The following is a 27,777-nucleotide window of genomic DNA, read 5'->3' as shown; positions in this document are numbered from 1 at the left end:
CGCGCCTGTGTACCTTTCTCCCGAAATCCAGAGTCTCCGGACTCAGGCCCCTATCCAGGGTCTAAAGGTGTGTTGAACCATTTTTGATTTGTGCATTAATCTTAAGGCGACGTTACTGTGTTTACAAGAGAATATCTGTTATTAGGGGTGTGCCGATATATCGTCCCGCGATATATCGCGATACGTTTTCGTGACGATATGTATCGTTTTGGAAGAAAAAAAATCGTTTAAAAAAAAAAAAAAAAAAATGTTTTTTTTTTTTTTTTTTTTTTTAACAATAATAATAATCAGGCATGCAAACAGCCCCGAGGTGAAAAGGGTGACAACATGTTATTTTTTTCGGGTCAGGTGTCACACTATTGCCCTATTTGGATTCAAAACGGCTATTGTAGCTGAAAAGCTAAAAGTTTGCGTCTGAATAATGCATAAACAGAATTATTTGTTTGCATTTTTTCTCCCCCATATATTTTCATAATAAAAAAGTGCGTATCGTATCGTATCGAAATCGTATCGAAGTTGTGAGCCAAATATCGTATCGTATCGTTTGGTGAAATTAGTGTATCGGCACACCCCTATCTGTTATAGTTGAGCATAGCTCAGAAGGTTTTACAATAATGCATCCCCAATGCGATTCCTTCTTTTACTCTCTGTGACTTTTTCTCTCTCCTGTTTTCTTATCTCCCCACATTAACTCCATACACAACATAAGTTTCTGTTTCCCAAGCGTTGCTTTATAAATACTTGTAACGGTGAAGTCTGAATAAACCCAATTTTATTGTGACAAGGAAAGTAATGATGTTTGGTGTCTTTTGTCCAACCAGTTAAAGATTATCTCTCTCTGATTAAACTGACATTTATATAAACCTGTCCAAGAACTCACGTTACATTACAGTGACGTAAGCTTCAATAATAATAATATATATATATATATCTATATGTATGTATTATTATATTGTAATTGATTCATAAATTATATTTATATGGTTTATGAGATAATTACGTCCTGTGTTCATATGCTGCGATCTCATCCAGTGTCATGATCATTACATATTGTTGGTACAAGCGTAGGTTGTAGTCTGATCCACCTAGGGTGGGTCTGTATGCCTCTATAGCACGGTCATACAGCAGGTCCAGGGTCCTACTGGGTGAAGTTATTCCATATTTTTTCCATGATGAATGTGCTGGGGTTCTTTGTCTATAAAAAAACAATGATATGAGCACATGCCCATAACAGAATTCAACTAGATTAAGTGCTCCTCGGAGCACTGGTCAGGTGGGTTATTGTGGGCCAGCCCAGCAATGTTCGGAAGTCATTATAGAGCGGAATCTGTTGAAGTTGAGGGATTTATGTTGATGAAGTTATTGCGCAGACACAATATATTGATTTGTGGGAATCAATCTTAGCCAATCAGGATGGAATATGAAAAATCGGACAGATCCGTCTTGATCACATGACTATAGAGATAATGTATACCGATTTGCGTGATGATTGGACAAAATCTGTAGGAGTAATATTAAAAAAAAGTTTTTCAAATATCGGCCTGCTGGTGGTTCTATAATAGGCCAATGTAAAAAGGGTGGCATTTCTTTCTCGGCCTAGTGGGAATGTGCGTGCAAAGTTTCACGCCAATCAGACGTTGCGTTCATGATTTGAGGCATTTTGTTCAAAAGGAGCCACTCGTGCAAACTTTAGATGCTAATCTTAGTCAATCAGGATAGAATATGAAAAATCGGAAAGATCTTCCTTGGCCTAGCGGGAATGTGCGTGAAAAGTTTCACGGCGATCGGGTCAACGGTGCCGGAGATTAGCTGTTCACGGACGGACGGATGGACGGACAGGGGGCAAAACATAGTCTCGGCCACGCCTTCGGCCTGGTGGAGACAATGATACTTAACAAACTTGTGGGCCTTCAATATGCCTCCTGTAACATACGAGATAAGATAAGAGCCCAGCACTTGCCACAGACCATGGTCATTTGTTCTCATGTTTATGTTACTTTTTCTTGACCAAATGTTAAAATGTAATTTAGATAGCATGTTATTTAAACAGATGCTACAGTAGGTTCATTGTTTACCTGGTAACCTTTAGTTTCAATGCAGATGATTATTCTGACAGTATATTGTTTAGACTGATCCTATGTTCCTGGCTTACCTGCAATCCTAGTTTACTGAGGCACTACACTCTCTGCATTTTATGTACTGTATGACGTGTGATTACCTTTCTTAGTGTAAGTCACTCTGGATAAGAGCGTCTGCTAAATGCCTGAATTGTAAATTGTAAGACAAGATAAGATAGTGGTGGTGGTGGGCTCCAGGTGATGAACTCCCACTCTCACGTTGCGCTAAAGGTGTATAAATAGCCACCAGTACAGTATAGGGCTGGGCAATATGCTGATAGCCTATCTAGCATATTGGCCTATATAGCCTATTCAGCATTGCCTTTACCTAGGTTTTAGCATTACTCCTTTTTTATTTAAATTGTATTAAAATTTTCTTTTCCCCTTTTCTTAAAAAATGTATTGTCCTTTTTCCTTTTCTTTCTCCTTTCCTTTTCCTCCTATTTTTTTTTTAAATCTGTGAAGCGCATTGGGTTGCACTTGCTGTATGAAATGTGCTATATAAATAAAATCTGATTTGATTTGATGTCTACAATACATTTCTTAATGCATAAGTGAGCTTACGACCACGATGAAAGATTGCACTTATACCAGCGCCAAAATCACAGACAGTACTAGTCTCATATTCATGACATCAATATAATATCAATATATTGCCCAGCCCTACATGGAATTTGTTCTCTTTAGTTTCGCTCTGTGTTTGAGCTGAGCAGACCCAGACCAGGATGTTGGCGTTTTTGCTGCATGCTTCAGACAGTGACGACAGCAAACTGTTATCCGGCGAGCAGATGTGTTTAAGCATGCTACTGTTGTAATTGTTCCTTGACGGACAGACAGCAGCCTGTTTGCAGTTAGCCAGTGGGGGCTGACTGACGAGACTCTGACCGCTCTATAAGACAGATGAGTTTAACCAATCTAATTCCAGGCCTGTCGATAGCAGGGAGAGCATTTGCCTGAGCAGAAATTGACCAGGTGTCAGGGGACTGATGGAGAGGGCAACCTGCAGAGTGTGTGTGTGTGTGTGCGTGTGTGCGTGTGTGCGTGTGTGCGTGTGTGTGTGTGTGTGTGTGTGTGTGTGTGTGTGTGTGTGTGTGTGTGTGTGTGTGTGTGTGTGTGTGTGTGTGTGTGTGTGTGTGTGTGTGTGTGTGTGCGAGTGTGTCTGTTCGTGTTCCTATTCCAGTGTTTTGTTCAGTGCGTGTGCATTACCAACAGCATACAGTCTCCTTGTACCTGAGCGTTGCTGTGCGGAGAAAGCGCCGCTTGCATCCAAGAAATCTGTGTGTTGCTATTTTTAGAGCTGTGTCATAAGGTCAGTTCCTGCAGGCTTTGTTGGTTGGGAAGACAGTCAAGACACAGAGCGACATGTCTAACAGTAAAACACACACTCGATCCTCCTGGAAACAGACGCTGCAGTGTCACGGTCGATTACTGCTTGCTTTACATCACCGCAAAGGATGTATAGCCCTTAATGGCTGTTTGTGATGGAACCAATCTCTACCTGTGACTGGATGTTTAAGCCAGCGGGTCGCCTGTGATACCTGATAGCCTGTATTAATGTCATGCCTTTACGGGAGATATCCATTTTTATCAGATGTCACTGGCATCACTATGCCCTGCTACACTGCCATGTACAATCTGGACTGTTAATTTAACTCTGAGAGTGTACAAATGTATCCAAATGGGCCCTTTGTTTGGTTACATTTGTACAATCTCAGAGTTACAAATGGTTAAATTAACACTGAGGATCTTACTGTGTACAGCCCATAAATGAAACAGACAAATAAACAAACAAACAAACAAACAAACAAACACACACATGCTCCTCTAAAGTATACAACCCAGCTAAGGCCTGAGTTCTGGCATCTCGCTCACACACCAGCTAATTATAGTCCACTGTAATTACAAATGTGTCATTTCTCATTAGGCCTGAATAGCTGACACACAACTGAAACACTCTGCTTGACACAGTGTGTGTGTGTGTGTGTGTGTGTGTGTGTGTGTGTGTGTGTGTGTGTGTGTGTGTGTGTGTGTGTGTGTGTGTGTGTGTGTGTGTGTGTGTGTGTGTGTGTGTGTGTGTGTGTGTGTGTTTTCTTCTGTCTTTTATTCCCCCTTTGTCCTCCCCACGTTTTTATCTCTGAGATTCATGTGAAAAAATTATAAATGCTCCAAGATATTCATCTTTCCCGCTGTTTTTTCCCCCTCTCTTACTAAAAAAAAGCCACACTCATGCATTATTATTCAATTACATTATCCCAAATATGCATGGTTGTTAATTAGGCCCTTCGGGCGTAAACAGAAAGCTTTGATTCCGCTATCGTCCTGAGCTCATCTCTCCTCTTTACCTGCTGTAAGATTTCTGCCCCACCAGCGTTATTTCTTCCTCACAGAGAGGAGTGACTCCTTACGTTTACTCTGACCTGCTTACACGTTCAGCTCAGCTGGCAGGTCTTCACTATGACCTTTGGTTTGACCTGTGGCATGGAACCAGAGAGCAAAGCGAGAGCGAATCCATAAGGGTGAGATCATCTTGTGTCTGTGGGATAATTTTACCGTGCTTGTTGTTAACGTGTGCTGTGGATACTTTTATACTTTCACTATTTTGGAGAAAATATATGTTTTTTGTGTGTGTTGCCTATGCCCAAAATGAGTGACCGCAGTGTACCTTACGTTTGAACAAATATATCATAAATACATACAGTATCATCTAAGGTCAGCTGTGCTCTCTGTACATTCCAGCACCATCAGAGACCTTGTTCAGGTTAACACTGTGTGTGTGTGTGTGTGTGTGTGTGTGTGTGTGTGTGTGTGTGTGTGTGTGTGTGTGTGTGTGTGTGTGTGTGTGTGTGTGTGTGTGTGTGTGTGTGTGTGTGTGTGTGTGTGTGTGTGTGTGTGTGTGTGTGTGTGTGTGTGCACGACTGCGTGCACGTTTGTGCATGTGTATGTGCATTTCTATGTGTGCGTGGGGGTCAGACTGTGTGCAGTAAACCTACAGCAATGCGCCACTGACTGCTATTGGAAACTGTGTGTCCTAAGGCTTTGATCCATACTGTGTACCATAGAGCCCTCTGTCTCTATTGCATAACACACGGAAATGAGATGACACTCATTTCTACTGCCTCTCTGTCTGTCTGTCTGTCTGTCTGTCTGTCTGTCTGTGATTATCCCTATTTCATTGTTCTCGCAATTGGTCTTTGCCTCTGTCTTTCTTTACTTCTTAGTCTCCTAAACACAGATGTGCATGCTCTCTGCACACGCACGCACGCACACCAGCAGCAGCGGCAGCAGCAGCAGCTCATTTGTGGTCAGATGCTGCCGTTGCTAATAAAAGTGCTGGTCACAGAGGGACACTGGATCAATGGTTGTTTAACAGTCCACAGAAACCTGGGATCAGATCATGGCTTATCACTGCCGGCTGTTATCTAATATCACTTAGTGCTCGCAAGGCAAGAGCCTCGTCTTCTAGCTGGGTCACAACTTTATGGGGGTTGATTGACTGATTTGATTGAGGCATTGACACCGTGATGCTGCTGTCATTACAAACACATAAGTCCTCCACTGTCCTTTGTATAGTAGGTTGTATTGAAATAGCCGGTTTTGGCCACCTGAGGGCGTCTTTGTTGTCACAAGTCAGAACCACTGATGCCCACTTCAAAGATTTTCAAAAAATAGCAGATGTACAAGCTCACAACAATGCATTGCACCATGGCAGATGTAGGCTTGTACAGCTGCTATTTGGGGGGGGGGGGGGGACTAAAATATATGTATATACATGCCCCTAAATAGGGACGCCAGAGTGAAAGTGGTTAAGGAGAGAATAGCCATGCACTTCCCTGATTCAGTCCAGTCTCACTGTATACACTGACACACGCATACACACATTATGTACACAAACACATATGCACGTGCATGCATACAGTAACACACACACACACACACACACACACACACACACACACACACACACACACACACACACACACACACACACACACACACACACACAGTGAATTATGCAAAGCTAAATATAGTCACAGTCACGGTAAAGGACCAATAAGAGACACCATTATCATGCTGGAAATCTGGGATATGATGCTTCAATTCACAGAGTCACTTCTCAAAGGGCCTTTGCGTGTTCCTCTTGCAAGTTGATCTTTATACATTTAACAAACTGTGCTTTTGCTTTTGTGTATCAAGCAAACCATATACTGTAACCTGCAGGTCTGAAGCACATGTGCTCTGCAAGTATAGCCATGGAAATCCATTCTCCTCAAAACTGCCTGGAATCCTGCAGTGGTGTTGTACCGAGCTCAGCGCTGCTCTCTGGTGGCAGGAAAGTAGTAGAGCACTTTTATCAGAACAGTCACAGCCAACAAGAAGATGCATTCACATCTGATTTTACACTCACTGCAACGTGGACTTGGGAGCAGACATACTGTAGGTACAGGTGTAAGGAATTGGAATGAATGTGATGAAATACACACGCACACGTGCGCGTGTGTGCCTGCGCTCTCACACACACACACACACACACACACACACACACACACACACACACACACACACACACACACACACACACACACACACATTTTGTTTTTGTAAGTAATTACAGTATATACAGTACTGCCTCTAACAGCATAGTCCCTTTGAAGATTTAAATAGAACCTATACCTGCCTGCTTCAACTCGATTTTTGGGAGACTATAAAGTGGTCCCTCGGTGCCTGTCTTCACTTCCTCTTCTTGACATTTACTATGCCTCTACCCGCACAGTGCAAGGGAACTGAGTTAGTTTGAATTAGTGTCAATAGTCCTAAAGAGAGGAAATGCAGCCTGCTGTCTACAGATGAGAACCCTCTGTGCAAGTTCTGTTGCATGGCGCCATGCAGTGTTTCATTTTGCTCCCAAGGACAACAACCATGGTCTGTGCTGTGCTGTGCTGTGCTGTGCTGTGCTGTGCTGTGCTGTGCTGTGCTGTGCTGTGCTGTGCTGTGCTGTGCATGCATGCATGTGTGCATGCGTGTATGCATGTGTGTGTAACTAAATGTACTGTAAGAGCTAACATTTCTTAAAAACTAACAGACAGCAAACTCTCAGCAAAGTGAATGTTTTCTATTGTTATAGTTTTGTGTTCTTGGGGCACGATACCATTGTGTGGCAAATAAATTAGGTTTTACTTCTGTGAGCCGTCGTGTGTCTCTTCTTTGCCAGTAAAGTAGACCTTCTGACATGGTGGGGTGCAGGCAGTACTTGATATATTCAGAGCTGTGGTAACATTTGATCTGTGTCAGTGTTAATGGGTGGCTGACTGTCGTGAGAGTGTGGGTAATGGCTGCCCAGTAATGACTCCTATCATGCTGGAGAGTATTAACACCCTCATTTCTGACTAATTGCTGCAGTACCTGGCACTAGTCATCCCCATTAACTGACACAATTACGCACGCACACACGCACACACACACACACACACACACACACACACACACACACACACACACACACACACACACACACACACACACACACACACACACACACACACACACACACACACACACACACACACACACACACACAGAGGTAGGCATTGAGATGCAAACATACTGCACCGAAATCACCCGCAATCGCAAACATACAGTAAGCATAAGAATACATACATAATATAGACATAATATGATGTGGTATCATATGGTTTGGGATTCCTCCCATGTCAGTACTTTCTGGTCCAAAAGATTTGAATGTGGTCAAAGTTCAGTCGACACTAACTTTTGTAACTATACACATCATTAGCCTTTGTTTGTCTCTGGGGGAGGTTTATAGCCGTCCTCAATCAGCAGGGACAAAAGGGCAGTACAGATCTATGGAGCGCTTTCATGGGAGCACACCTTAATGGAGAAAAAAATAATGGAACACACAGAGCGGAGCGCATGGAAAATGCTAATTGCATTTCGTGTATCAGTGAGATATGATGTATTATGTCTGGGATTACAGTATTATCATAGGCCATTAGTCATTTAACCATTGAGATAGACCATAGTTAATGAGTCCTATGCAGAATATGTGAAGTTTAACTTAGTCCATCACGTAGTATATCATTGTTTTAATACTTTGAGCCTATAAAAGCGCATATTTAATGCTGCAATCCATAAGTTTATGTCCCGGGACCTTGAACACAGGTGTGGAGACAAAATGTCTCCAGTGGGCTAAGACAGAACGCCCACTTGAAAACAGGGTCTAAACTTCTCAATGGAAGAGCAGGGAGACCACTGCAGATGTCCTAGTTAAATTGTATTATAACATGCTCTACCCTACATATAGGTCAAAATAATGTTATATTCACTAATAAAAGCTCTGGATTGCAGCTTTAAGATTTAAGCCGAAAAGAAGACCTTTCTTATGTCCATCGCTGAGCTTCACTGACTGACTGTCTGTCCTCATGTATCTCGTCTTTTATATTCACTGCAAGTCTCTCTTCAAGCCTGAGCGTTGTACTGTTGAATTCTTGTCACAGAGGTTGGGTTTGCTGTGCAACTATAGGCATATTCCAACTTGTACTGATTCACAGCCTTCCTCACGTCTTACTGGGCCATTAACTACAGAGCCAAGTGCTGTTAGGATTGCAAAGAGACCATGATCTATCGTGCTAGTATACTGGTAATCACTCGCCAGGGTTCGATTGCTTCTTGTGCAGTCATGCCAATCAACAGACCAACTGCTGCATCGATATGTGGAAGATGCATCTCTTTCAAATAAGGCCATTTCTCTAGATCCTTTTTCTGGAGGATGTGAAATTGTTTAAGTTATTTCCTCTTGTGTGAATACAGTACTTTACACAGTAAAATCCTCTGTGTTCATTAATGCATGTTTAACTCTGAGTGTAAATGTAACCAAATGGTCCATCCACACTTAAATTAACACTCAGGATTCGACTGTGTTGTCACTCATTCCAAGGCCACACATTTCCAAATTTGACAATAGTTAACTTGACCCAGGCTCTTAAGCCCCATGCTGCAAAGAAGAATCCCTGTCCTGCTGCCTTTCACATTCAGCTGCCTCGTCAAATCATTTTAATACTTTGAGCCTAAAAATGCTCACTTCAGACTTGAAAAAGGTCCTGTTTAATACAGTAGTCTAATCCTTGTTAGCAAAAATAATTTCAAGCTTTAGAGACTAAGCAGCTTTGCACATGTTTGGACTCAATAAAGTATTAAAAAAAAAGCAGCTTTGCATATAATATCACTGCCATGGAGAGATATGTGGATACCGGTTAGATTATCAGTTAAATGCGCTATCTACTGTGCTCAGTGCGTGCGTGCGTGCGTGCGTGTGTGCGTGCGTGTGCGTGTGCGTGTGCGTGTGTGTGTGTGTGTGTGTGTGTGTGTGTGTGTGTGTGTGTGTGTGTGTGTGTGTGTGTGTGTGTATGCGTTCATCTGTGTGTGTGTGTGTCTGTCTGTGTGTGTGTGTATAGGTGGATTTCCTCCAGACTCTGATACAACCATCTCTCGGGACCTCTCTAGGGCTCTCAGTCTGTTTGAAGCTATTTGACTTGGGCTTGTTCAGCAAAGAATCACTATGATGCGTAGACTTGTTGTGAAGCATGCGTGTGGTACTGAGACACAAGTATGCGTGGGAGCGGGCAGTAGCGGTAATGCGATCAGAGGAAAGCAGCCCCTAAGGGCCCTTATATGCCTGCTCTCACATCAGGTATCATCGATGGAACACAGCTAGAGAGGGAGCCGACTCACCCAGAGGACATCAATGCACTGTTGAAGGTCAATAGACACCCATTTATGGATTGTTAAAGAAAATAGTAGGGTACTAGGCTACTGCTTTTACTTTAGCGTGGCATTTCACACAAACAGCTGGGAGAAAACCTTGCTGTTTCCTTGAATATATATTCTGTTGCATTTCCTGATCTCATTTTCCCTGAATGGTATTTTGCAGGCAGCCCACTAATGGAACTTGGCCCTGACCTGACACCAACTTCATTACTATTCCATTAGTCCTCCTAGGGCTGATGCATACATACACTTCTCCCTTCCATATGGAATCCCTAAGAATAATGTGCGCACCCACATTTACTCACATGCAGATACGCATATATCATGAGGTGCATATGCATATACAGAGGTGCATATGCATATACAGATACACACAGGCTCTATTGTTTGCTCAGCAACCTGCATGCAACCACAAACACACATGCACACAGACATGTGCACACCACTCTCAAAATCTATATGCATGCATAACGTGCACATTTGCTCACATACAAGCACACACTTACTCACGCACGCACGCATGCATGTACACCTAGTTGATGTCAGCCTTCAGCTCCAGAAGCAGGCCTGCCAGAAGTCTATGCACTAATTGATATTCTCTCATGGTGCCCTGGGCTTCTCCAAGGAACCTCGCTCTGCAGTACTGCTGACAAGGCACATTCCATCACTGCTGCAAGCTTAAAATAGGATCAAAGGATGGAGGAAAGTGTGTGTGTGTGTGTGTGTGTGCGTGTGTGCGTGTGTGTGTGCGCGTGTGTGCGTGTGTGTGTGCGTGTGTGCGTGTGCGCGCGTGTGCGTGTGTGCGTGTGTGTGTGTGCGCGTGTGTGCGCATGTGTGCGTGTGTGTGTGTGTGTGTGTGTGTCCGTGCGTGCGTGCGCGCGCGCGCGCGCGCGCGCAAGAGATGAGTGTGACCAGCATGTGGTCTGCAGTCTCATCACCCACATGTTGAAGTGTGAGTATGATTGGCCACAGTGTTGCTCCCATACGTTTCTGTTGTACTCATACAATGGTATGTCTTACAGTACCTGTACATCTCTGCAACTGGTACACTGTAAAAATCCTGGGATTCATTTAACTCCTCTCTGTGTTACTATATACTGAGGATTCTACTGTGTACTGTATTTGGATGTTTTAAAAGAATAAGTTGTTTTGTTTTCTATGATTGATTGTGTAGTCTTATACTAAAGCTGGACTCATTCTTAAAATCTTAAAATTTGGAAATCTTATAAGATTCTCTAAAACATGCATACACTACCAAGATTTTGAAATAATGGTGCATCACATACTACAGGATTTTGTACGGGCTTGCAGGAGCAACTCAAACACAGCACCTCAAATGATCACATGTGGAAGCAGTGTAGCTGTAGTCCAATGCACTACAGGTTGTTTCGACCGGTTGCTGAGATGGCCCTGATCGTTTTTGAGAAAACTGGGAGGCTTAAGATTCGATCTTTGAACCACTGGCTGGGGTAGGGGACCCCAACCCCCCAACCCTGATTGTCGGGAGGGCAGTTCCAGACCGCAAATATCCCCCATTACCTTGTAATGTGAGCAGGACTTAAGATGTTGTTTGTGATAAAAGCTCTTCTGTGGTACTTAACCAATCACTGTTACAGATAGCCAGAGGGCCTCGCTTAATCATTAGCTGTTTGTGCTCTTTCTACCCACTGTAATCAGGTTTTATTTGAATGTGCAAAAGTCAAAGTAAATGGCAAAAGCCCTCAGCCACAATTTGCAGATTATATTGATCCATTTGACCTTTCCGTCTGAGGGGGACAGTCACCTCAGAAACCCAATTAGGCACCTTCATTAGCACTATCACCATGGCAACCAGCAATTCAATCAGACCATCAAGCTGCTTTCATGAACGTCCTCAATTTATGTTGTATTATCTCTCCCTCTCTCTTTCCTTCTTTTCGATAACTCTCCCTCTCACTCCTTCATTTACTCACTCACTCACTCGCTCATCATGAGTGATAATTAGGAACCAAATGGACTGTTAAGGGATCATTTGGTTCCATTTTGTACACTCTCTGAGTGAAATGACCACTGAGGATTTTATAGTGTATAGATTGGGGTCCCAGAGATAAAAAAAAATTATTCAAGATCCACGAGGCTCAAGAGGGTTTATTTGTCGCTCACACATACAGCATGTATTTATTATTTTTCAGGGGTGTCTGTCACCCCCGCAAAAATAATAAATACATGCAGACCAGTTGAGTGCTCCAGTATTTTATTTGGGTAGTAGGCCTCTCGCAATTATTACGTAATCGTCTATTCGCAATTATTTGAGATAATCGCAATTATTTTGCATAATTGTCATAATCGTTTCCATGTGGAAACAATTTCATACGTTTTCAAAAATTTTCCAAAAAACGTGACGTGTTGTATGCTTGTAGATCAGCTATTTCGGCTATTAAAAATAAATAAATAGCAGATATACATAGCAGATATACAAGCTCATAGCGTGGCACAAGGTGGCACCAGTATAAAATAATGGTTATAGCTCAAATCTAAAATGACACAGATGTGTTCCCGGTATATCAAATGATGGTCCGTGGCATAACGTGTATCAAAACGGGGGCCTTTGAAATACAAAAGGTTGAGAATCATTGATACATAGACCATGGATGCATTTAACTATCAACACTATTTGTTTTTTGTTTCAAGGGAACTTCAGCTTTATTTGCCTCTGGCTCTTAGCGGTTTAGTGTAGAGGAGATCACAGTGGGAAGCCTCTCTGTTTCATTAGTGTCTCTGTGGGACGATCCCACACCCTCAGACTTGCGCTAATCTTAATCCTGGGAGAGGTGCAACGCTCCGTCAACACAGCACACCACAGCAGAGAGACATGTTATAACGTGGCCATACATACATACTGGATACTCAGATGGCATTGTGTAGTCTGCATAGAGGCCATGATGTGATGAGGTGTACATTTAAATGCTCATATGTAAGATTCTCAGGGTAAATTTAACCCATTCACTCCGGGAACGCATCTACAAATGTCTTCTACTGTAAATCCTAACGGTTTTCGGAAACTTACGTTGCTATAATATCAGTGGTGCTCAAACTTTTTCATGTCAAGGACCCCAAAATGATATGTATTTGGCTGTGGACCCCCATCTCAAAATATTTAGTTCTCCAGGGATCCCCAGACCCGTCGTTGAGAACCAGTGCTCTATATGGCACATCACACGGGCCTGTGAGCCTTTGGTCTCTAAAATGGCTGTAAGTGTAGGCTTGTTTCTACAAATATGAACCTTGTTTCTCTCATTTTCACAATGTGCTGCGTGCTGACTCTCCCTATCCCTCCTGGAGAATTGTCCAACTTGGTATTTATTTACACTGGTTACATGAGTAGTTTGGTTGGCGGGCAACAACACTTGGATTGTGTTTTAGTTGTTTTACATTGTTCCCTTAAAGGGGTATTTCACTTCTGGGGTCATTTTAAGATCCACTCAGGCTTTTGTGTGCACCCCAGACAGTGTTTAAGTTGCTTGATCAATTAAATCGTTTATCGCAAATTATTTGTATGACAATTAATCGTCAAGTGAAATGTCATAATCGTGACAGCCTTATTTCTCTGATGAATCCCTCATAAGAAAGACATTGGCCACAGTAAGTGTGACGAACCTCACCCACTTCTAGTGTCTCCTCCATTTTCCTTCCCTTCAGAATTGCTTTAGCCTACTGGCACTATAGTCCGCCTGATTAGCTTGCACTCTAAGACTCCTCCAGCGGAACTTAAACACGTGCACACTTCCCTGTGCAAACTCTCACACACACACACACACACACACACACACACACACACACACACACGCACACGCACACACGCACGCACACATGGTGGAAAGACTTCTTTTAAGACACCCTGATTGGTGCGTGAGATGAAATGTCACTAGTGACATTTCAGTGAAACCCTGAAGCGGAAGGGGCTTAAGATTAATGAGGAGGAGGGAAAAAATTAAATAAGCTACAGCAAAAGCATTACTCCTTCAATTAATTTATACCTTTTCTCTGACTTTGATGGTGTAATATAATTAGATGTCAGCATTTGAAGCTTCTTCTTTTTTTCCAATTGACTGTTTGTGTCTGTGGGATAAGTGATGAAGGAGTGGGGCCCCGGAGCAGTGTAAGCAAAAGGAATAAACAAAGGCCATGTTTGTGTCCTTGTCTCATCAGGTGACATTTGCTCGCCAGCAGCAGCAGGACATTGAGCGAATGCTAATATAATTTTACAGGAGAGATTGGATTACAATGTTCTGCCCTGATGAGGCAGTGGCTTCATAGGTTTTCATCAAGCCTGATTTATGTTTAGTCTTGCATAAAGAACAGCCAATCTACAAGCTCACAACGTGTTGCACCGCAACGCGCAAGGAGCTTATAGATAGGCTATTTTCGGGGCGGGACGCTGGCATGCAACAAAGCATAAATCAATCTTCATATTGTTTACTCTTTTTCTCCCATTGCATTCAGTGTTTTCTTTTTCTTTAATAGAACAGGTGTAAAGTATGATATTCAATGATATTCTGCATTGGAAAAGTATAGAGGACAAGGGAACAGACATAATGGCAAAGTCTTTCTGTTGGACAAAATGTGATTTTATTCACTGGTGGCATCATAAACATATAACTTCTAGCACTCCCATCAGTTATCTTAAAGGATAATTTCTCATCCCATTCCTCCCGTTACGCTCCGCACTCATCAATTTCCGTTACTGTATATACCTGAACACATTAATCTGCGTTTGCCTATGATGACCCCACCTTTAGGAATGTCTAAGCTTTGAGAGTGTTCTTAGACAAATGAATTTGAACAGTTCTGGGCGGACTGTCAGTTCACACTAACCATGTTAGCTCCTGGTATGGACACTATATAAATAGGGTGTTCGAAGGCATTGGTCTTCTGGTCCCAGGGAAAGGTCTTGGCTCAGGAAGGATGCTGGCTAGGAGTGGGTCTGCCAGGGACTCTCACACGTTTTCATGTATACGGAAAAGGCATGTGGGTATGTGCTGCCTCATTTATTCTTGTGAATGGAAAATGTATGTTTGAGAACATATACTTCATTTAACTTTTGACACAATGCATTGTGTTGAATTGATGGGGAAGTAATCTCTTCAAATGGACTCCTGCAGTGCATGCTCTGTGTAGGCTTACAACATGTGTGTATATATGTTCTGCAGCAGATAAGTCCATGTCAATGTTAGACGCTTATCTGACTGCACATGCTGTGTCCTCCCCCCATGCTCTCCTCTCTCCTCTCCTCTCCTCTCCTCTCCAGTATGTTCTCAGTCTGTATGTGGAGGATGTATCTGAAGCACTGAGGTGACAGTAGATGGTGACAGTATTAGTATCTTTAACATGATGGATGCGTTCCTCTTCGTGTTGCGTTCTCATTCAAAAGGGTCATTTTTCCATGCATCTGTAGTGACATGCCACTTATGCTCTGGAAGACTCAATGACATTAAGCAGTAGCCTATAGTATTGAAGTTGAATTACCATAAACAAAAAATAGCCTTAAGTAGCATAAAATGATCTATTGTAGTCTAAAGAACAATGCGTCAGCTCAAAAAATGATTTATTCTTTTTACACTAAGGCATTTGAGGGTAGGCTATAAAGTGCTGTTGAATACTATTATATTATTACTTATGAAAGTGCTCTATTTATTCATGCCTGCGTGCTATTGAGCAGCAACTGAAAGTTCCAACAAAAATAAATATTCATATGTAGCTCATCTGAATTATTCATATGCTCTATAAGCACCATGTAGCCTACACGCAGGTTGGATTTATGATTCGTCGTACGGTGGTGTCGCTCGCCGCTTGCCCACGACACCGCTGTACAACGAGCATAAATGGATAAAGTAGGCTGTCTGCAACTGTGCTGCACTGTATGCTGTTGCGGCACCATTGTTGCCATGTCTGCTTATTATAAGCGACTTATTCTTCTGTGCTTTTAAATATTGCTTGTTGTTTTGCGGGTTGTGTTTTTTGGGCTTGTTTCTAAAGTGTAGTTGCTTTGCTTTTTTGGGATTGTTTCAAAATGTTCAAATAATTTTAACCAGTGGTTCTCAAATATTTTCATGTCATATGGACCCCCAAATTAATATGTATTTGTCCCTAACCCCCATCTGAAAATGTTTTGTGTTGTGTACCAGAGAATGTTTCAAAAATATTCCAAATATTCCACATTTTATTTCAAGATTTAAAAAAAATAGCAGATCTACAAGCTCACAACGTGACGCGTTTGTGAGCTTGTAGATTTTTTTATTTTTAATGTATACAATAATATATAGGTTTAAAGTGCTCATATGGCCTAGTGCCCTATAGGGCTATATTGGGCTTGTTTTCCTAGACCTGGTTGCTTATTTATCTCACAAAATATGGCAACACTGTGAGGGACCATTGTTGGGCTGACAGTGTCCGCTGCTGGTAGGAACGTTAACTGCAGTGCCTCCTCCAGGCCAGTGGTGGAAAAAGTACTCAATTTTTTTACTTAAGTAAAAGTATCAATACTGCAATGTAGAAATACTCTGTTACAAGTAAAAGTCCGGGATTCAAAAGTAAAATTAGCCTACAAAAGTATTGGTATCAAAATATACTTAAAGTACAAAAGCAAAAGTACTCATTATGCCATATGTCCCATTTCACAAGTCATATCTATAAAATGTCTAAAAATCTTTAGAAAATAGCAGATCTACAAGCTTGTATAGATCTGAACTTGTAGCCCTATTTACAAAATGTAAATAGGACTGAAGTGGTTAACCTATGTTTTGTAATAATAATCAAAATCTACAAAGTAACTAGTAACTAAAGTTTTCAAATAATTGTAGTGGAATAAAAAGTACAATATTTGCCTCTGAGATGTAGTAGAGTAAAAGTAAAAGTACAGGTAAAAGTAAAATTAAGTACAGTAGGCCTACTTGAGTAAATTTACTTCACTGCTCCAGGCTGATCTATCCCTTTATGATATGATCCATGGAGCGCTGAGTTGTGAGGGGTGCATTTATGCCCAATTATACGCGTTGTTAGCTTGGAAGATCAGTTCTTGTCGGCAAGCGACACCGTCGTACGATGCTATAAATTTAGTTTATTGTCTATATCTGACAGAAACCTTTCAGTCAGTGGAGTATGTCCATACTGGGGAAACTGGCTTTAAATGGCATCTATAAATCTAAATAGCCTATAATAGCCTAATTTAAGTAGGATCTTATAAAATGTAATAAATAAATAAAACGCCTGCATATGTCCACTTGAATGAGAGAATGCATAGCTATGGCATACATATATTAGATCCTGAATGCTTATTCCGTCATGTCTACCTCAGCTTTATGGTATTCTAATATATCTCATCATTAGACATATGGTGTTGCTCATAGAAACCATAAATCATAATGTCACTCACTCTTTTCCATTTGATATTCTATCCTATACACTGTGTAAAAGGCTGGACATCAACAAGTGCACTCTCTCTCTCTCTCTCTCTCTCTCTCTCTCTCTCTCTCTCTCTCTCTCTCTCTCTTTTTCTCTCTCTTTGTGTGTGTGTGTGTGTGTGTGTGTGTGTGTGTGTGTGTGTGTGTGTGTGTGTGTGTGTGTGTGTGTGTGTGTGTGTGTGTGTGTGTGTGTGTGTGTGTGTGTGTGTGTGTGTGTGTGTGTGTGTGTGTGTGTGTGTGTGTGTGTGTGTAAGAAGGCAGCGGATGTTTAATTACAGCGACAAACAGCAGATGGCTCTCTTGAGTTTAATTTCTGCGCTTGTGATGGAGTCTGTCTGATGATATGCATCCAAAACAAGAAAGCTAGCCAGTTCTGCCTTGGAGTTTTTATTGTGGACAGCGGACACATGCAGTTCAGCATTTATAACTGAAGAAACATAGATCTATATAATAAATGGATTCGTTCGTTTAACACAGTGGTTCTCAACCTGTGGGTCGGGACCCCCAGGGGGGCCCACATATGATTGGGGCGGGGTCCCCAGAATACAAGCTCACAACGCCTCATGTTGTGAGGCATTGTGTGAGCTTGTAGATCTGCTATTTTCACAATATTTATCTGCATGTGGATAAATATATAACAAAATGTAATGCTTCAACTCCTACAATTCCAAGTGCTTGCAGGGTGTGTGACTGTGTGTGTGTGTGTGTGTGTGTGTGTGTGTGTGTGTGTGTGTGTGTGTGTGTGTGTGTGTGTGTGTGTGTGTGTGTGTGTGTGTGTGTGTGTGTGTGTGTGTGTGTGTGTGTGCAAGTTGCACTTTCTTGGTGTTCACACCAGCCCCGAAATGAAAGGCGCTGTCTATGGTGCTGAAACTTAACTGGCTACAACGTATTGAGCAGTGGTGGAAAAAGTAGGCTACTCTCATTTTTTACTTGAGTAAAAGTATCAATACTGCAATGTAGAAATACTCTGTTACAAGTAAAAGTCCGGAATTCAAAGTTTACTTGAGTAAAAGTACAAAAGTATTGGTATCAAAATGTACTTAAAGTAGGCTACCAAAAGTAGAAAGTAGGCTATTCATTATGCAGCATGTCCCATTTCACATCTTTTCAAATGTATAAATTGTATACAAATCTTTTGAAAATTGCAGATCGGCTATTTGCAAATGGCCGAAATAGGGCTGGGCTGGTTAATGTATGTTTTGTAATAATATTCAAAATCTACATAAGTAGACTAAAGTTTTCAAATAATTGTGGAGTAGTAAAAGTAGCCTACAATATTTGGCTCTGAGATGTAGTGGAGTAGAAGTAAAACGGAAACTGCAGTAAAGTAAAAAAAAAAACACCTCAAAATTATACTTAAGTAGGCTACAGTACTTGAGTAAATGTACTGGTATTGAGCAAGCGTATAGGATGTATAGCTACAGCAGCCCCCATCTCTGATTTAAGGTGCAACAATGGTCTACCAAAAAATTTTTGAGAAATTTCTGTCGCATTCATTTAACAGCCACTGTCTGCCACACGTGTGGTGCCTCTTATTCTAGTGTGTCTGTTGGGACCATTTATAGCGAAGGCGTTTGCTATGGCACAACTGAAGTCGCCTTCAAAGATCGAATGTTATACTCGCTCATAGCAACCAAATCCAACCCGCGCTGACCACTCAATCTCTTGAAGTGAGGGCTCGCTGGACACTCGTGGTCGAGTCTAGTGCGAAGGTGGGAGGGAAGGGAAGGCACACTTTTCACTCAGGCGTATAGGCTATACCAGTGGTTTTCAACCCTTTTCATATAGGTCCATTATTTATTCGGCATTTGAGCCACAGACCACTGTTTGATGAGATTTAGACTCTCAGACCTAATTTTGTTATCGTTGAATACGATTTTGTCCACAATTCCATGCTGCATTGATGTTGGTGCTGTGGTGCCATAGGAGAGATAACAGGCACTCGTTGATCAAAATAACAATTATTTAATTAAGTAATGCAGATGTTTAACAATAATTTAACTCTTGAGAGGGTAAAATGAAACCAAATGGACCCGTCTAGGTCCATTTCGTTTCATTTTACACTCTCAAGAGTTAAAGATCTAAGGGTCCATTTGGTTACCAACTCTCCATCATTTAGCTGGGGACCACCTGGAACCCCCTCAAGGACCACTGGTGGTCCCCGGACCACTGGTTGAGAAGCACTGGGCTATATACAGTACAAAGGAGGGGCGAGTCGTTAGGACTTGTTGATCAGATGATCTCGGAATATAGACAGAAGGAGAGGAACAGTGTCCGACGTTTTCCTTCAAGCGTGGGAATTAGAACTGCGCGTTATAAATTATAGCCTCCGATCGCAATTGTGTCGCTTTTCGTTTCCATTACGCGCTGATTGATTGCATATATATCTGCACATATCTCTCCTATGCACGCCGTGGATTCTCTATGAAAATCATTTAAGTCGAATTGTGTCCGCATGCAGCTTTGGCTGGGCGTTTTAAGTTTATGTATTTGTATGCAGCTGTCACACACCGTGCAGACGTCATCTCCACAGGACTCAGATCAGCTTTAGTTACATTTTCTCCTTTCTGCTCCACTCCGTGCACAATTATTGCCCTGATGAGTTGTGTGGCTCTGTTCATAACGATTCACCGAATGGATTATAAAGAAGAGAACGTGCTTTGAAAACGGATCCGACTAAATCTTTTGGATAGGTAGGCTGCTCCGTGCATATACAATGCAGAAAATTAACTTTGCATCAATAATGTATAACTTACCCGCCAGTTAACCCGGTTTAGGTGTTATACTTGGCTTATCAAAAACGTATGACTAAAATGCCCACCACAGGGTCCCTGTGGCGGATTGCTCATTAGCCCCATTGCAAACTTGGAGTTCTAGGACGCAGCGGCAGCCCGAGCTTCGCCCCGGCCACCGTGCCGCGTGTTCGGATGGTGAACGTCGTCAGAGACGCTTGTGTTTGTATGATCGCGGGCGGCGCACACACGTGCACCGCGTGCCCGCCGCACCGCCACCCGAAACACCGACATCTGACCACCATCCCGGCCACCAGAAGGAGAAAAAGACACGGGAAGAAGGCAAACGGAGGGAAAGAGCGGAGGGCGAGGAGGAGGATGCAGCCGGTATTATTATTGGGCATTTAGGGGGAGCAGCAATGGAACAGAACATGTCACAGACATACAAATCAATATGCAGGTATGAATAATCATCTGCGGTCTCGGTCAGGGTGAGTTTGACATCAGGCTCCTTTTCAACAATGCTATGGTTATTTATGCAAATATGAGATTAAACATTTAGTCCACTGGTCGGCAATCATTTTTCCACAATGCCCGATAATTATTCGAGTGACGATGACCGCTCGTTGTTTGATATGGCAATCAACATGTACAGTAGTGTCTGGACAATAAAGACAACCAACTTGTGAGAATATCTGACTTCTTTCATCGCGGAACGGACCTTACAGCCGGCCACCATGGGACTGTGACCCGGGCTGCGAGCTCCGAGAGGCGGTTGTTTATGTAGGTCTGTGCTGCCGTTGTGCAGACAGACTGGGACTTGAGCAGAATTGTGTGAGATTCTGGAGCCATGGCTGCTGCCATCGCCAGTGGGCTGATCAGACAGAAAAGGCAGGCACGGGAGCAGCACCTAGACCGGCCCGTGCCCAACCGGCGGAGGAAGAAGAGTCCCAGCAAGAACAAGGGTCTCTGCAATGGGAACCTCGTCGACATCTTCTCTAAAGTGCGCATCTTTGGCCTCAGAAAGCGGCGACTACGGAGACAAGGTGTGGAAACTTGTGTGAATGGTTGTCTGTTTGTGGTTGGTTTGAGTGTTGTCGCCTTTGATGTACACCTGTGGGCCAGTGGTTCTCAAAGTGGGGTCCAGGGACCATCTGGGTTCCTTGAGGGGATTCTAAATGGACCCTTACAGGTCTGTAACTCTGAGAGTGTACAAATGGAACCAAATGGACCCGCAACCAAATGGACCCTTGCGGGTCCATTTGGTTCCATTTGTACACTCTCAGAGTTATGGGGGTCCTTGAAATTAAAAGGTTCGAGAGCCACTGCTCTAGGCTTAAACACACCAGACTATAAGGTTCCTGTGCATGGTTCAAACAGGCAGGGGGAAACAAATCAGCCTGTGATATATGCAATCTCAGGTAGCTGACAGCCTCCAGATGAGTTTATGCCTGATGGTTTCAGACAGGTTTACTGAGCTGTCACCTTATACGTGTGTCTGGAAAGGGCCTGGTCGTTATGAAGCGTACGAATTGCTGAACTGCTTAGTGCACAAGCACACATCACCAGAACCCAGGAATGAAACCCATTTATATGCAAGCAAAAAGGTCAATATCTCCCTCGGAATGAGGGTTACGCATTTCAGACGTAATCTTTTCTCGCATAATTGTATGAATCTGCGGGGCCAAAGCCCTTTTATTCCTGTCACCAGTATTGTTCCACTTATGGAAATGTCACGGACACTTTCGCTCGTAATGTGGCAACCTGGGAATGATGCACTGTCAGCCATTATTTCATTGTGTACAACAGTGTCAGTGCCGACTGTGAAAACATGTTTTCTCAATATAAATGAATTAATGTATTTTGGGAAAATACCCTATACTGAGAGTGTTGTAATACCTGTTACATGTGAGTGTTGTAAGATGTTTGAATGTCCATGCAATCATCAGGTGTTAAACCTGTTGCAGTAGGATACTTTAAATCTATATTGTCATTGCCCTGCCATTATCCTTCAGCACACACAATGTCATGAGGAATTCAATTAATACACCTTCTAATCTATTGTCTGGAAGCATTTGGAGCAGTGCTTTGCACCATGGTACAACAAATCATCATTTTGGATGGCAACTACCCACCAAAAGTCGTTTCAATTTACATTGGATAAGATGAGATCAATCCTGATTGATCCCCGTGGGGAATGTAAATATTCAACCCACTACCAACCCGTGGTAATTACACACAAAAATGGCCTACACATTATACAGCTTATTATTGGCACATCAGGACTATATAGTTCAAGGTGCCAAGTCATAATTTGCTGTCCCTCTGGATTCAGCCTCTGCACATGCTTTAAGTTTATTGTATGGAGTTGGGTTTTTGTTGTATGGAGTTGGGTTTGTGTCTGCACAGATGTGTATGTATGTGAGGGGGTGTACTGTATGTACACGTCTTCATATGTCTGTCTGTGACTTTTTCGCTGTATGCCTGCCTACTGTAATGTCTGCCTGTCTCTTTCCCTTAACAATGTATGGTGTGGTGGTGCGTCAGTCTGTCTGTCTGTGTAGAGTCCTCCGCATTGTCCAATAACCACGGTGGATCAGACACGTGGACAGAAGCTGCTGCCATTTAGGGAAGGAATTAATGCCTGGCCATGCCAATAGATGAGCCAGAGACTGATAAAACTGTAATAGGCTTAGCAAAACGACCCCTATATGCTTTGCTGTATATCTTAGTAGCTGTCATGGATGTCTGCAGGGGAGGTGGTATCTGGGCACAAATAAATCGGAGAGTCTGCGAGGACCCGATGAGATGAATAACCATTGAAACGCCTCGACAACAACACACCTGCAGCAGCCATTTTATTAGAGCGGCTCAGGGACTACCTGATCCCAAGCATAATGATGAGATTCCACAGTGCCCTGGGAGGGGGGGGGGGGGGGCTCCCCTGTCTGTCTAGAAGATAAGAAAGTCTCAAGCCAAAATGACTAATATGTTGGAGGGAAACGCTGTTGTAAAATGGGTGATTTGTCCTGGTTATGTGAATAGGAGCTCTAATCAGAACACAGGGCAGCCTCTTTGTTGTCCCCGGTCTTAATTTGCGTTATTTGTGATTTGGGGCGTAGAGGGAGAATACCTCATAAATGTTTCCACCTTGGATGCGAATTAGGAAAATCATTATTAGAGTCATATTAGACGGTAACTCTGCACAAACAGGGTCTCCATACAAATTGTACGTTTCAGTCTTTGCCTCTTTTTCTCATCTCTCTCCTCTTTCTGGCTATATCACATGTTCAGAGGCATACACGTGCGCTCGCACACACACAAGACACGCTCGCACACACGCACGCACACACGCACGCACACACACACACACACACACACACACACACACACATTCAAGGATATTGGTAGCAGTGTCTTCTCCAAATATGGTGGCTACCATTAATAGATGACAGAGCTAAATGTTTCAAATAACTTTTGTACATCGTTTACCTAGGCACCCAGATCCAGGTAACCTGACTATCAATACTCGCATCCATGTTTGATTTACCATCATTGCTGTTATGGGAGCTTTTTAGAGTTAAAATGTGAAGAAAATATATGAATTTTCTTTCCCAATAGTTTAGTTTAGGCTGTACAACCCATCGCTCAAGGCGATGACATTTGTGCATTTCTCTGAAAAGAAAAAGGCGCAAACAGAAATATTATTCGGTTGAAATGGTCATTTGCTGAATTTTCCACAATCTCAGATCATCACTGTGAGAAATTCACAGAGGACAAAATCAACACATAATTTGACAAACTATAACCTGAGTTAACCATATCATGGAGATGCTTATTCAGCAGGCTACCCATACATGATTATATACATACAGTAATGAGAGTATACAAGATCTAAATACTATATGATATCATTGAGAGTGTATCCACTCTAATCAAATGCACCTATTTTGATGGTAGGTGTAGATGTGAAGCCCGTTCAGATTGGGTTCATCGGGGGATTTGCTGTGACATGGTTGTAAATCCTATTACACTTTCACCTGGTGAGTAAGCTGAGAGCTGCCACCAGCTGTGGCTCACCTGTAATCTGCCTCTCATTAGTAGGATATACTAGATTAAATTCATAGATTTTCAGATTGTATTACATACTAGATCAGCTCAGATTAGATTAGGTCCCCAGTTTTGCTCATCCCGACGAAGGGGATTCATGTGTTCAGGTGGACTTTTTCTGCTCCTCCCTGATGCCAGGAGTTTGTTTCATGGCTGTGGTGATGGGAACACCGTCCAAACAACATGGCTCCATCTGTGGGCATCTGTTATGGATGGCAAGTTATTGTTTGACATGACGTGACATGATGAGTTGTTGTTAATGTATAGGTGAAATGGAAAAAGGGGAGCCAGCGGAGCACTGCTCGCCGCATCCACTTTTCCATGACAACAGAGGGAGGCAGAGGAGACTCACAGGGGGGTTTTCCTTTGCGGGCAGGAAAAGCCCTTCTCTTATTCCAGAAACATCCAAAGTGGGTCAGACGGGGCATCTCCAGCAGCAGCCTGCAGCTGCTGCTGCTGCTGCTGCTACTGCTGCTAGTGCTTTGTTTCATGTTCCTGTGTGTGTGTGTGTGTGTGTGTGTGTGTGTGTGTGTGTGTGTGTGTGTGTGTGTGTGTGTGTGTGTGTGTGTGTGTGTGTGTGTGTGTGTGTGTGTGCACGCACGCATGCATGAATGTGGGCGTGCGTCCGTATGTGTGCTTCTGTTCTGCGGGTACATGGACGTTTATGTGTATACGTGGGTAATTGTGGATGGCTGATACTCAGTCTTAGAGCAGAATGTTTTACAGGTCTAAAAGCTGCAGTACTTTAATTCCGAGGGAGGGAGAGAAAGGAGAGAGAGAGAGAGAGAGAGAGAGAGAGAGAGAGAGAGAGAGAGAGAGAGAGAGAGAGAGAGAGAGAGAGAGAGAGAGAGAGAGAAACAGAAAGACTGACATGTCGGTGGATAGAAGCAGGGTGAGGGAAGCATGAAGAGAAAATAAACTAGAAACTTGTGGGATAAAGTGAGAGAGAGAGAGAGAGAGAGAGAGAGAGAGAGAGAGAGAGAGAGAGAGAGAGAGAGAGAGAGAGAGAGAGAGAGAGAGAGAGAGAGAGAGCCACTTGCACAATAAAAAAAGAAAACACCATCATGCACGACCTCGCTGAGACAGTTCCATTTAAATGCATAGAGGACTTCCCCCATTGCAGAGCAATCACAATGTGAGCACCCCGCTGGTGGCAACCCAACATGCTGTTTCCCTATATGTATGAAAATAGGGTTGGGGAATATATCGATATCATATCTATATTGTGATATGAGAATAGGTGTCATCTGGGATTTTGGAGAGCCGTTATTGATGTTGTGATATGGCATAACAAATGTTGTCTTTTCTTGGTTTTTAATCACTTTAAAACATAGCAGATCTAGTTCACTTGTGAGATTTCTTTATTTTCTTTTTATATAATCGTCACAATACGACGTTGTTGTCACAATATCGGGGTATTTGATCAAACATATTGTGATATGATATTAGATTTAGAGAGTTCACACACCACACCTAGTAGCCTACCTCCACTGAAAATGCTTTGTCATTCTGAAATGCAGAGCCACGTCTTTTATTATTTATTTTCCATGGCATGACATTGCCAATCTCGTATAACTTTCATATCACCTAACCACTTGAACCTTAGCGCCCCTATTCTGGTGGTGAACATTCAGCAAAAATAGCGGATCTACAAGCTCACAACACATCGCAATGCGACACATTGTGAGCTTGTAGATCGGCTATTTTCAGCTAAGATATTTAGTGTAGAGTGAAAACAGGAGGGGGCCTAATAACCCTATACTAGTAAAGAGCCCTGCAGGAATCCGGTCAGCTATATAGGGTTTAAGTGGTTAAATACCGTTTGTGAACAACTAGCCAATTTTTAGCAAACATACAGTATGTGAGATTTGAAGCGGATTGCAATGTGAAAAGTAACCATCAACCATCCACAACACAAACACACTCATTTAATTGACCGTCAGTGCTTAAGTTGTGCCCAGAGATATTAGAGACTTTAGTTTGAGACCATTAGTTCATCCCACCATTAGACCATCTCACTCTAATGTATAGAGCTGCAGTGCTGCAAACATTTATGCATCAGTGATGTCGAATTAGCATTCACCAACTACTTTTGACCATAAGTTTGTCATGTGTTAAAGTATCTCTCCCATGCTCTACTTTTTTCTTATCTGATCTTTTTTATATTCACATTTTAAATTAGAGCAAAGTTTCATCTAAGTCATTTCGATACAGCCTCACCTGGGAAATGTACAAACAGTTCTCACAAACGAGAATGGGGAATCCGTATCCGTATGAGATATTCTGGCTGGCTTTCCCCAGGGGTTGTGGCCAGGATCACATGATTTATAGCCTGGAGCCTGAAGCCAAGTTCACTAGCATGCAAAGATGTACACGTTCTCGCACACACACATGCACACAGGCACACACGCACGCGTGCACAAATGCACACAGGCACACAGGCACACGCACGCACGCACACGCACGCACGCACGCACGCACGCACGCACGCACACGCACACACACACACACACACACACACACACACACACACACACACACACACACACACACACACACACACACACACACACACACACACACACACACACACACACAGAGGCTATTCAACACAGCCAGCACCGGGCTCTGGTTCTTTTTTTAATTATTACAGATGGGCCCCTTACTGAACTGTCTTGGAAATCAATCCCACTCCCACAGATTGTTTTAAATGCTACTGATCAAAGTCATTAATCGATCGAAAGAGGGCCATCTTAGTGTGTCCTCCCAAGTGTGCTTGCTTAAGGGGATTGCGTATACACATAAAAAATCCATGTGTGTGTGTGTGTGTGTGTGTGTGTGTGTGTGTGTGTGTGTGTGTGTGTGTGTGTGTGTGTGTGTGTGTGTGTGTGTGTGTGTGTGTGTGTGTGTGAACTGTGAATGCAATTATGTGTGGTTGTATTATGGTCTGAGTGAATGGGATGTTGTGGTACATGCACATCTAAGAGCAAAATGGCTGTCAATTGCTGTTCTCAATTCAGTGAGCAAGAGTATGAAGAGAGATAGATAAAGAGAGAGAGAGAGAGATAGATAAAGAGAGAGAGAGAGAGAGAGAGAGAGAGGGCAAGAAGATGAATGCATTCCTCCATTTGCATTCCTGCGTTGTCTTGACCCTTGCAGATTCTCAATGCCCTGGATAACTGCCTCTTTGATGTGTCAGTCTCATCCTGCTATTGCTTCACCGGTCTTCACAGAGCACACACACACACACACACACACACACACACACACACACACACACACACACACACACACACACACACACACACACACACACACACACACACACACACACACACACACACACACATTTATGCGACCTTTCAAGTGATTTCACTGTCACAGACATATTTCCAATGTTATTATGTACTATTGTGAGAGTTTTGCTAGAGTTGTGGCTTGCCTTCATCATCTCGATCATTTGGTGTAAGATGGTTATAAAACTTAGAGCTGTCTTAACCATTCAAAACCTGTACATTTCATTGACCGGGGTCCCCCAGGATCAGGGGTCTACATTGTTCCCCTCCTTTTTCCCTCTAAACCAAATCTCTTTGCTGACGC

General features: G+C 42.8%; 1 protein-coding gene across 2 annotated transcripts in view; it reads left to right on the top strand.

Moving 5' to 3' along the window:
• The window catches only part of fgf14 (fibroblast growth factor 14), a gene marked incomplete at its 5' end in the record, with an annotated part of 167,210 nt that overhangs the window by 95,591 nt on the left and 43,842 nt on the right, over nt 1-27,777 (top strand). Inside the window, one exon of one of the 2 annotated variants that reach the window (XM_080456875.1) lies at nt 20,918-21,113. The exons of the other annotated variant lie outside the window; for it this stretch is intronic. Within the exon in view, the coding sequence (XP_080313001.1) occupies nt 20,918-21,113 (196 nt within the window). Of the gene's footprint in view, nt 1-20,917; nt 21,114-27,777 lie in introns of those variants that run through there. 2 annotated transcript variants of the gene reach the window in all.

This window comes from Gymnoscopelus braueri (assembly GCF_963280865.1).
Source record: "Gymnoscopelus braueri genome assembly, chromosome: 18".
In the NCBI taxonomy this organism is placed as follows: domain Eukaryota; kingdom Metazoa; phylum Chordata; class Actinopteri; order Myctophiformes; family Myctophidae; genus Gymnoscopelus; species Gymnoscopelus braueri.
The sequence above is the reverse complement of the archived record's forward strand: the minus strand, read 5'-3'. Positions and strand labels throughout refer to the sequence as shown.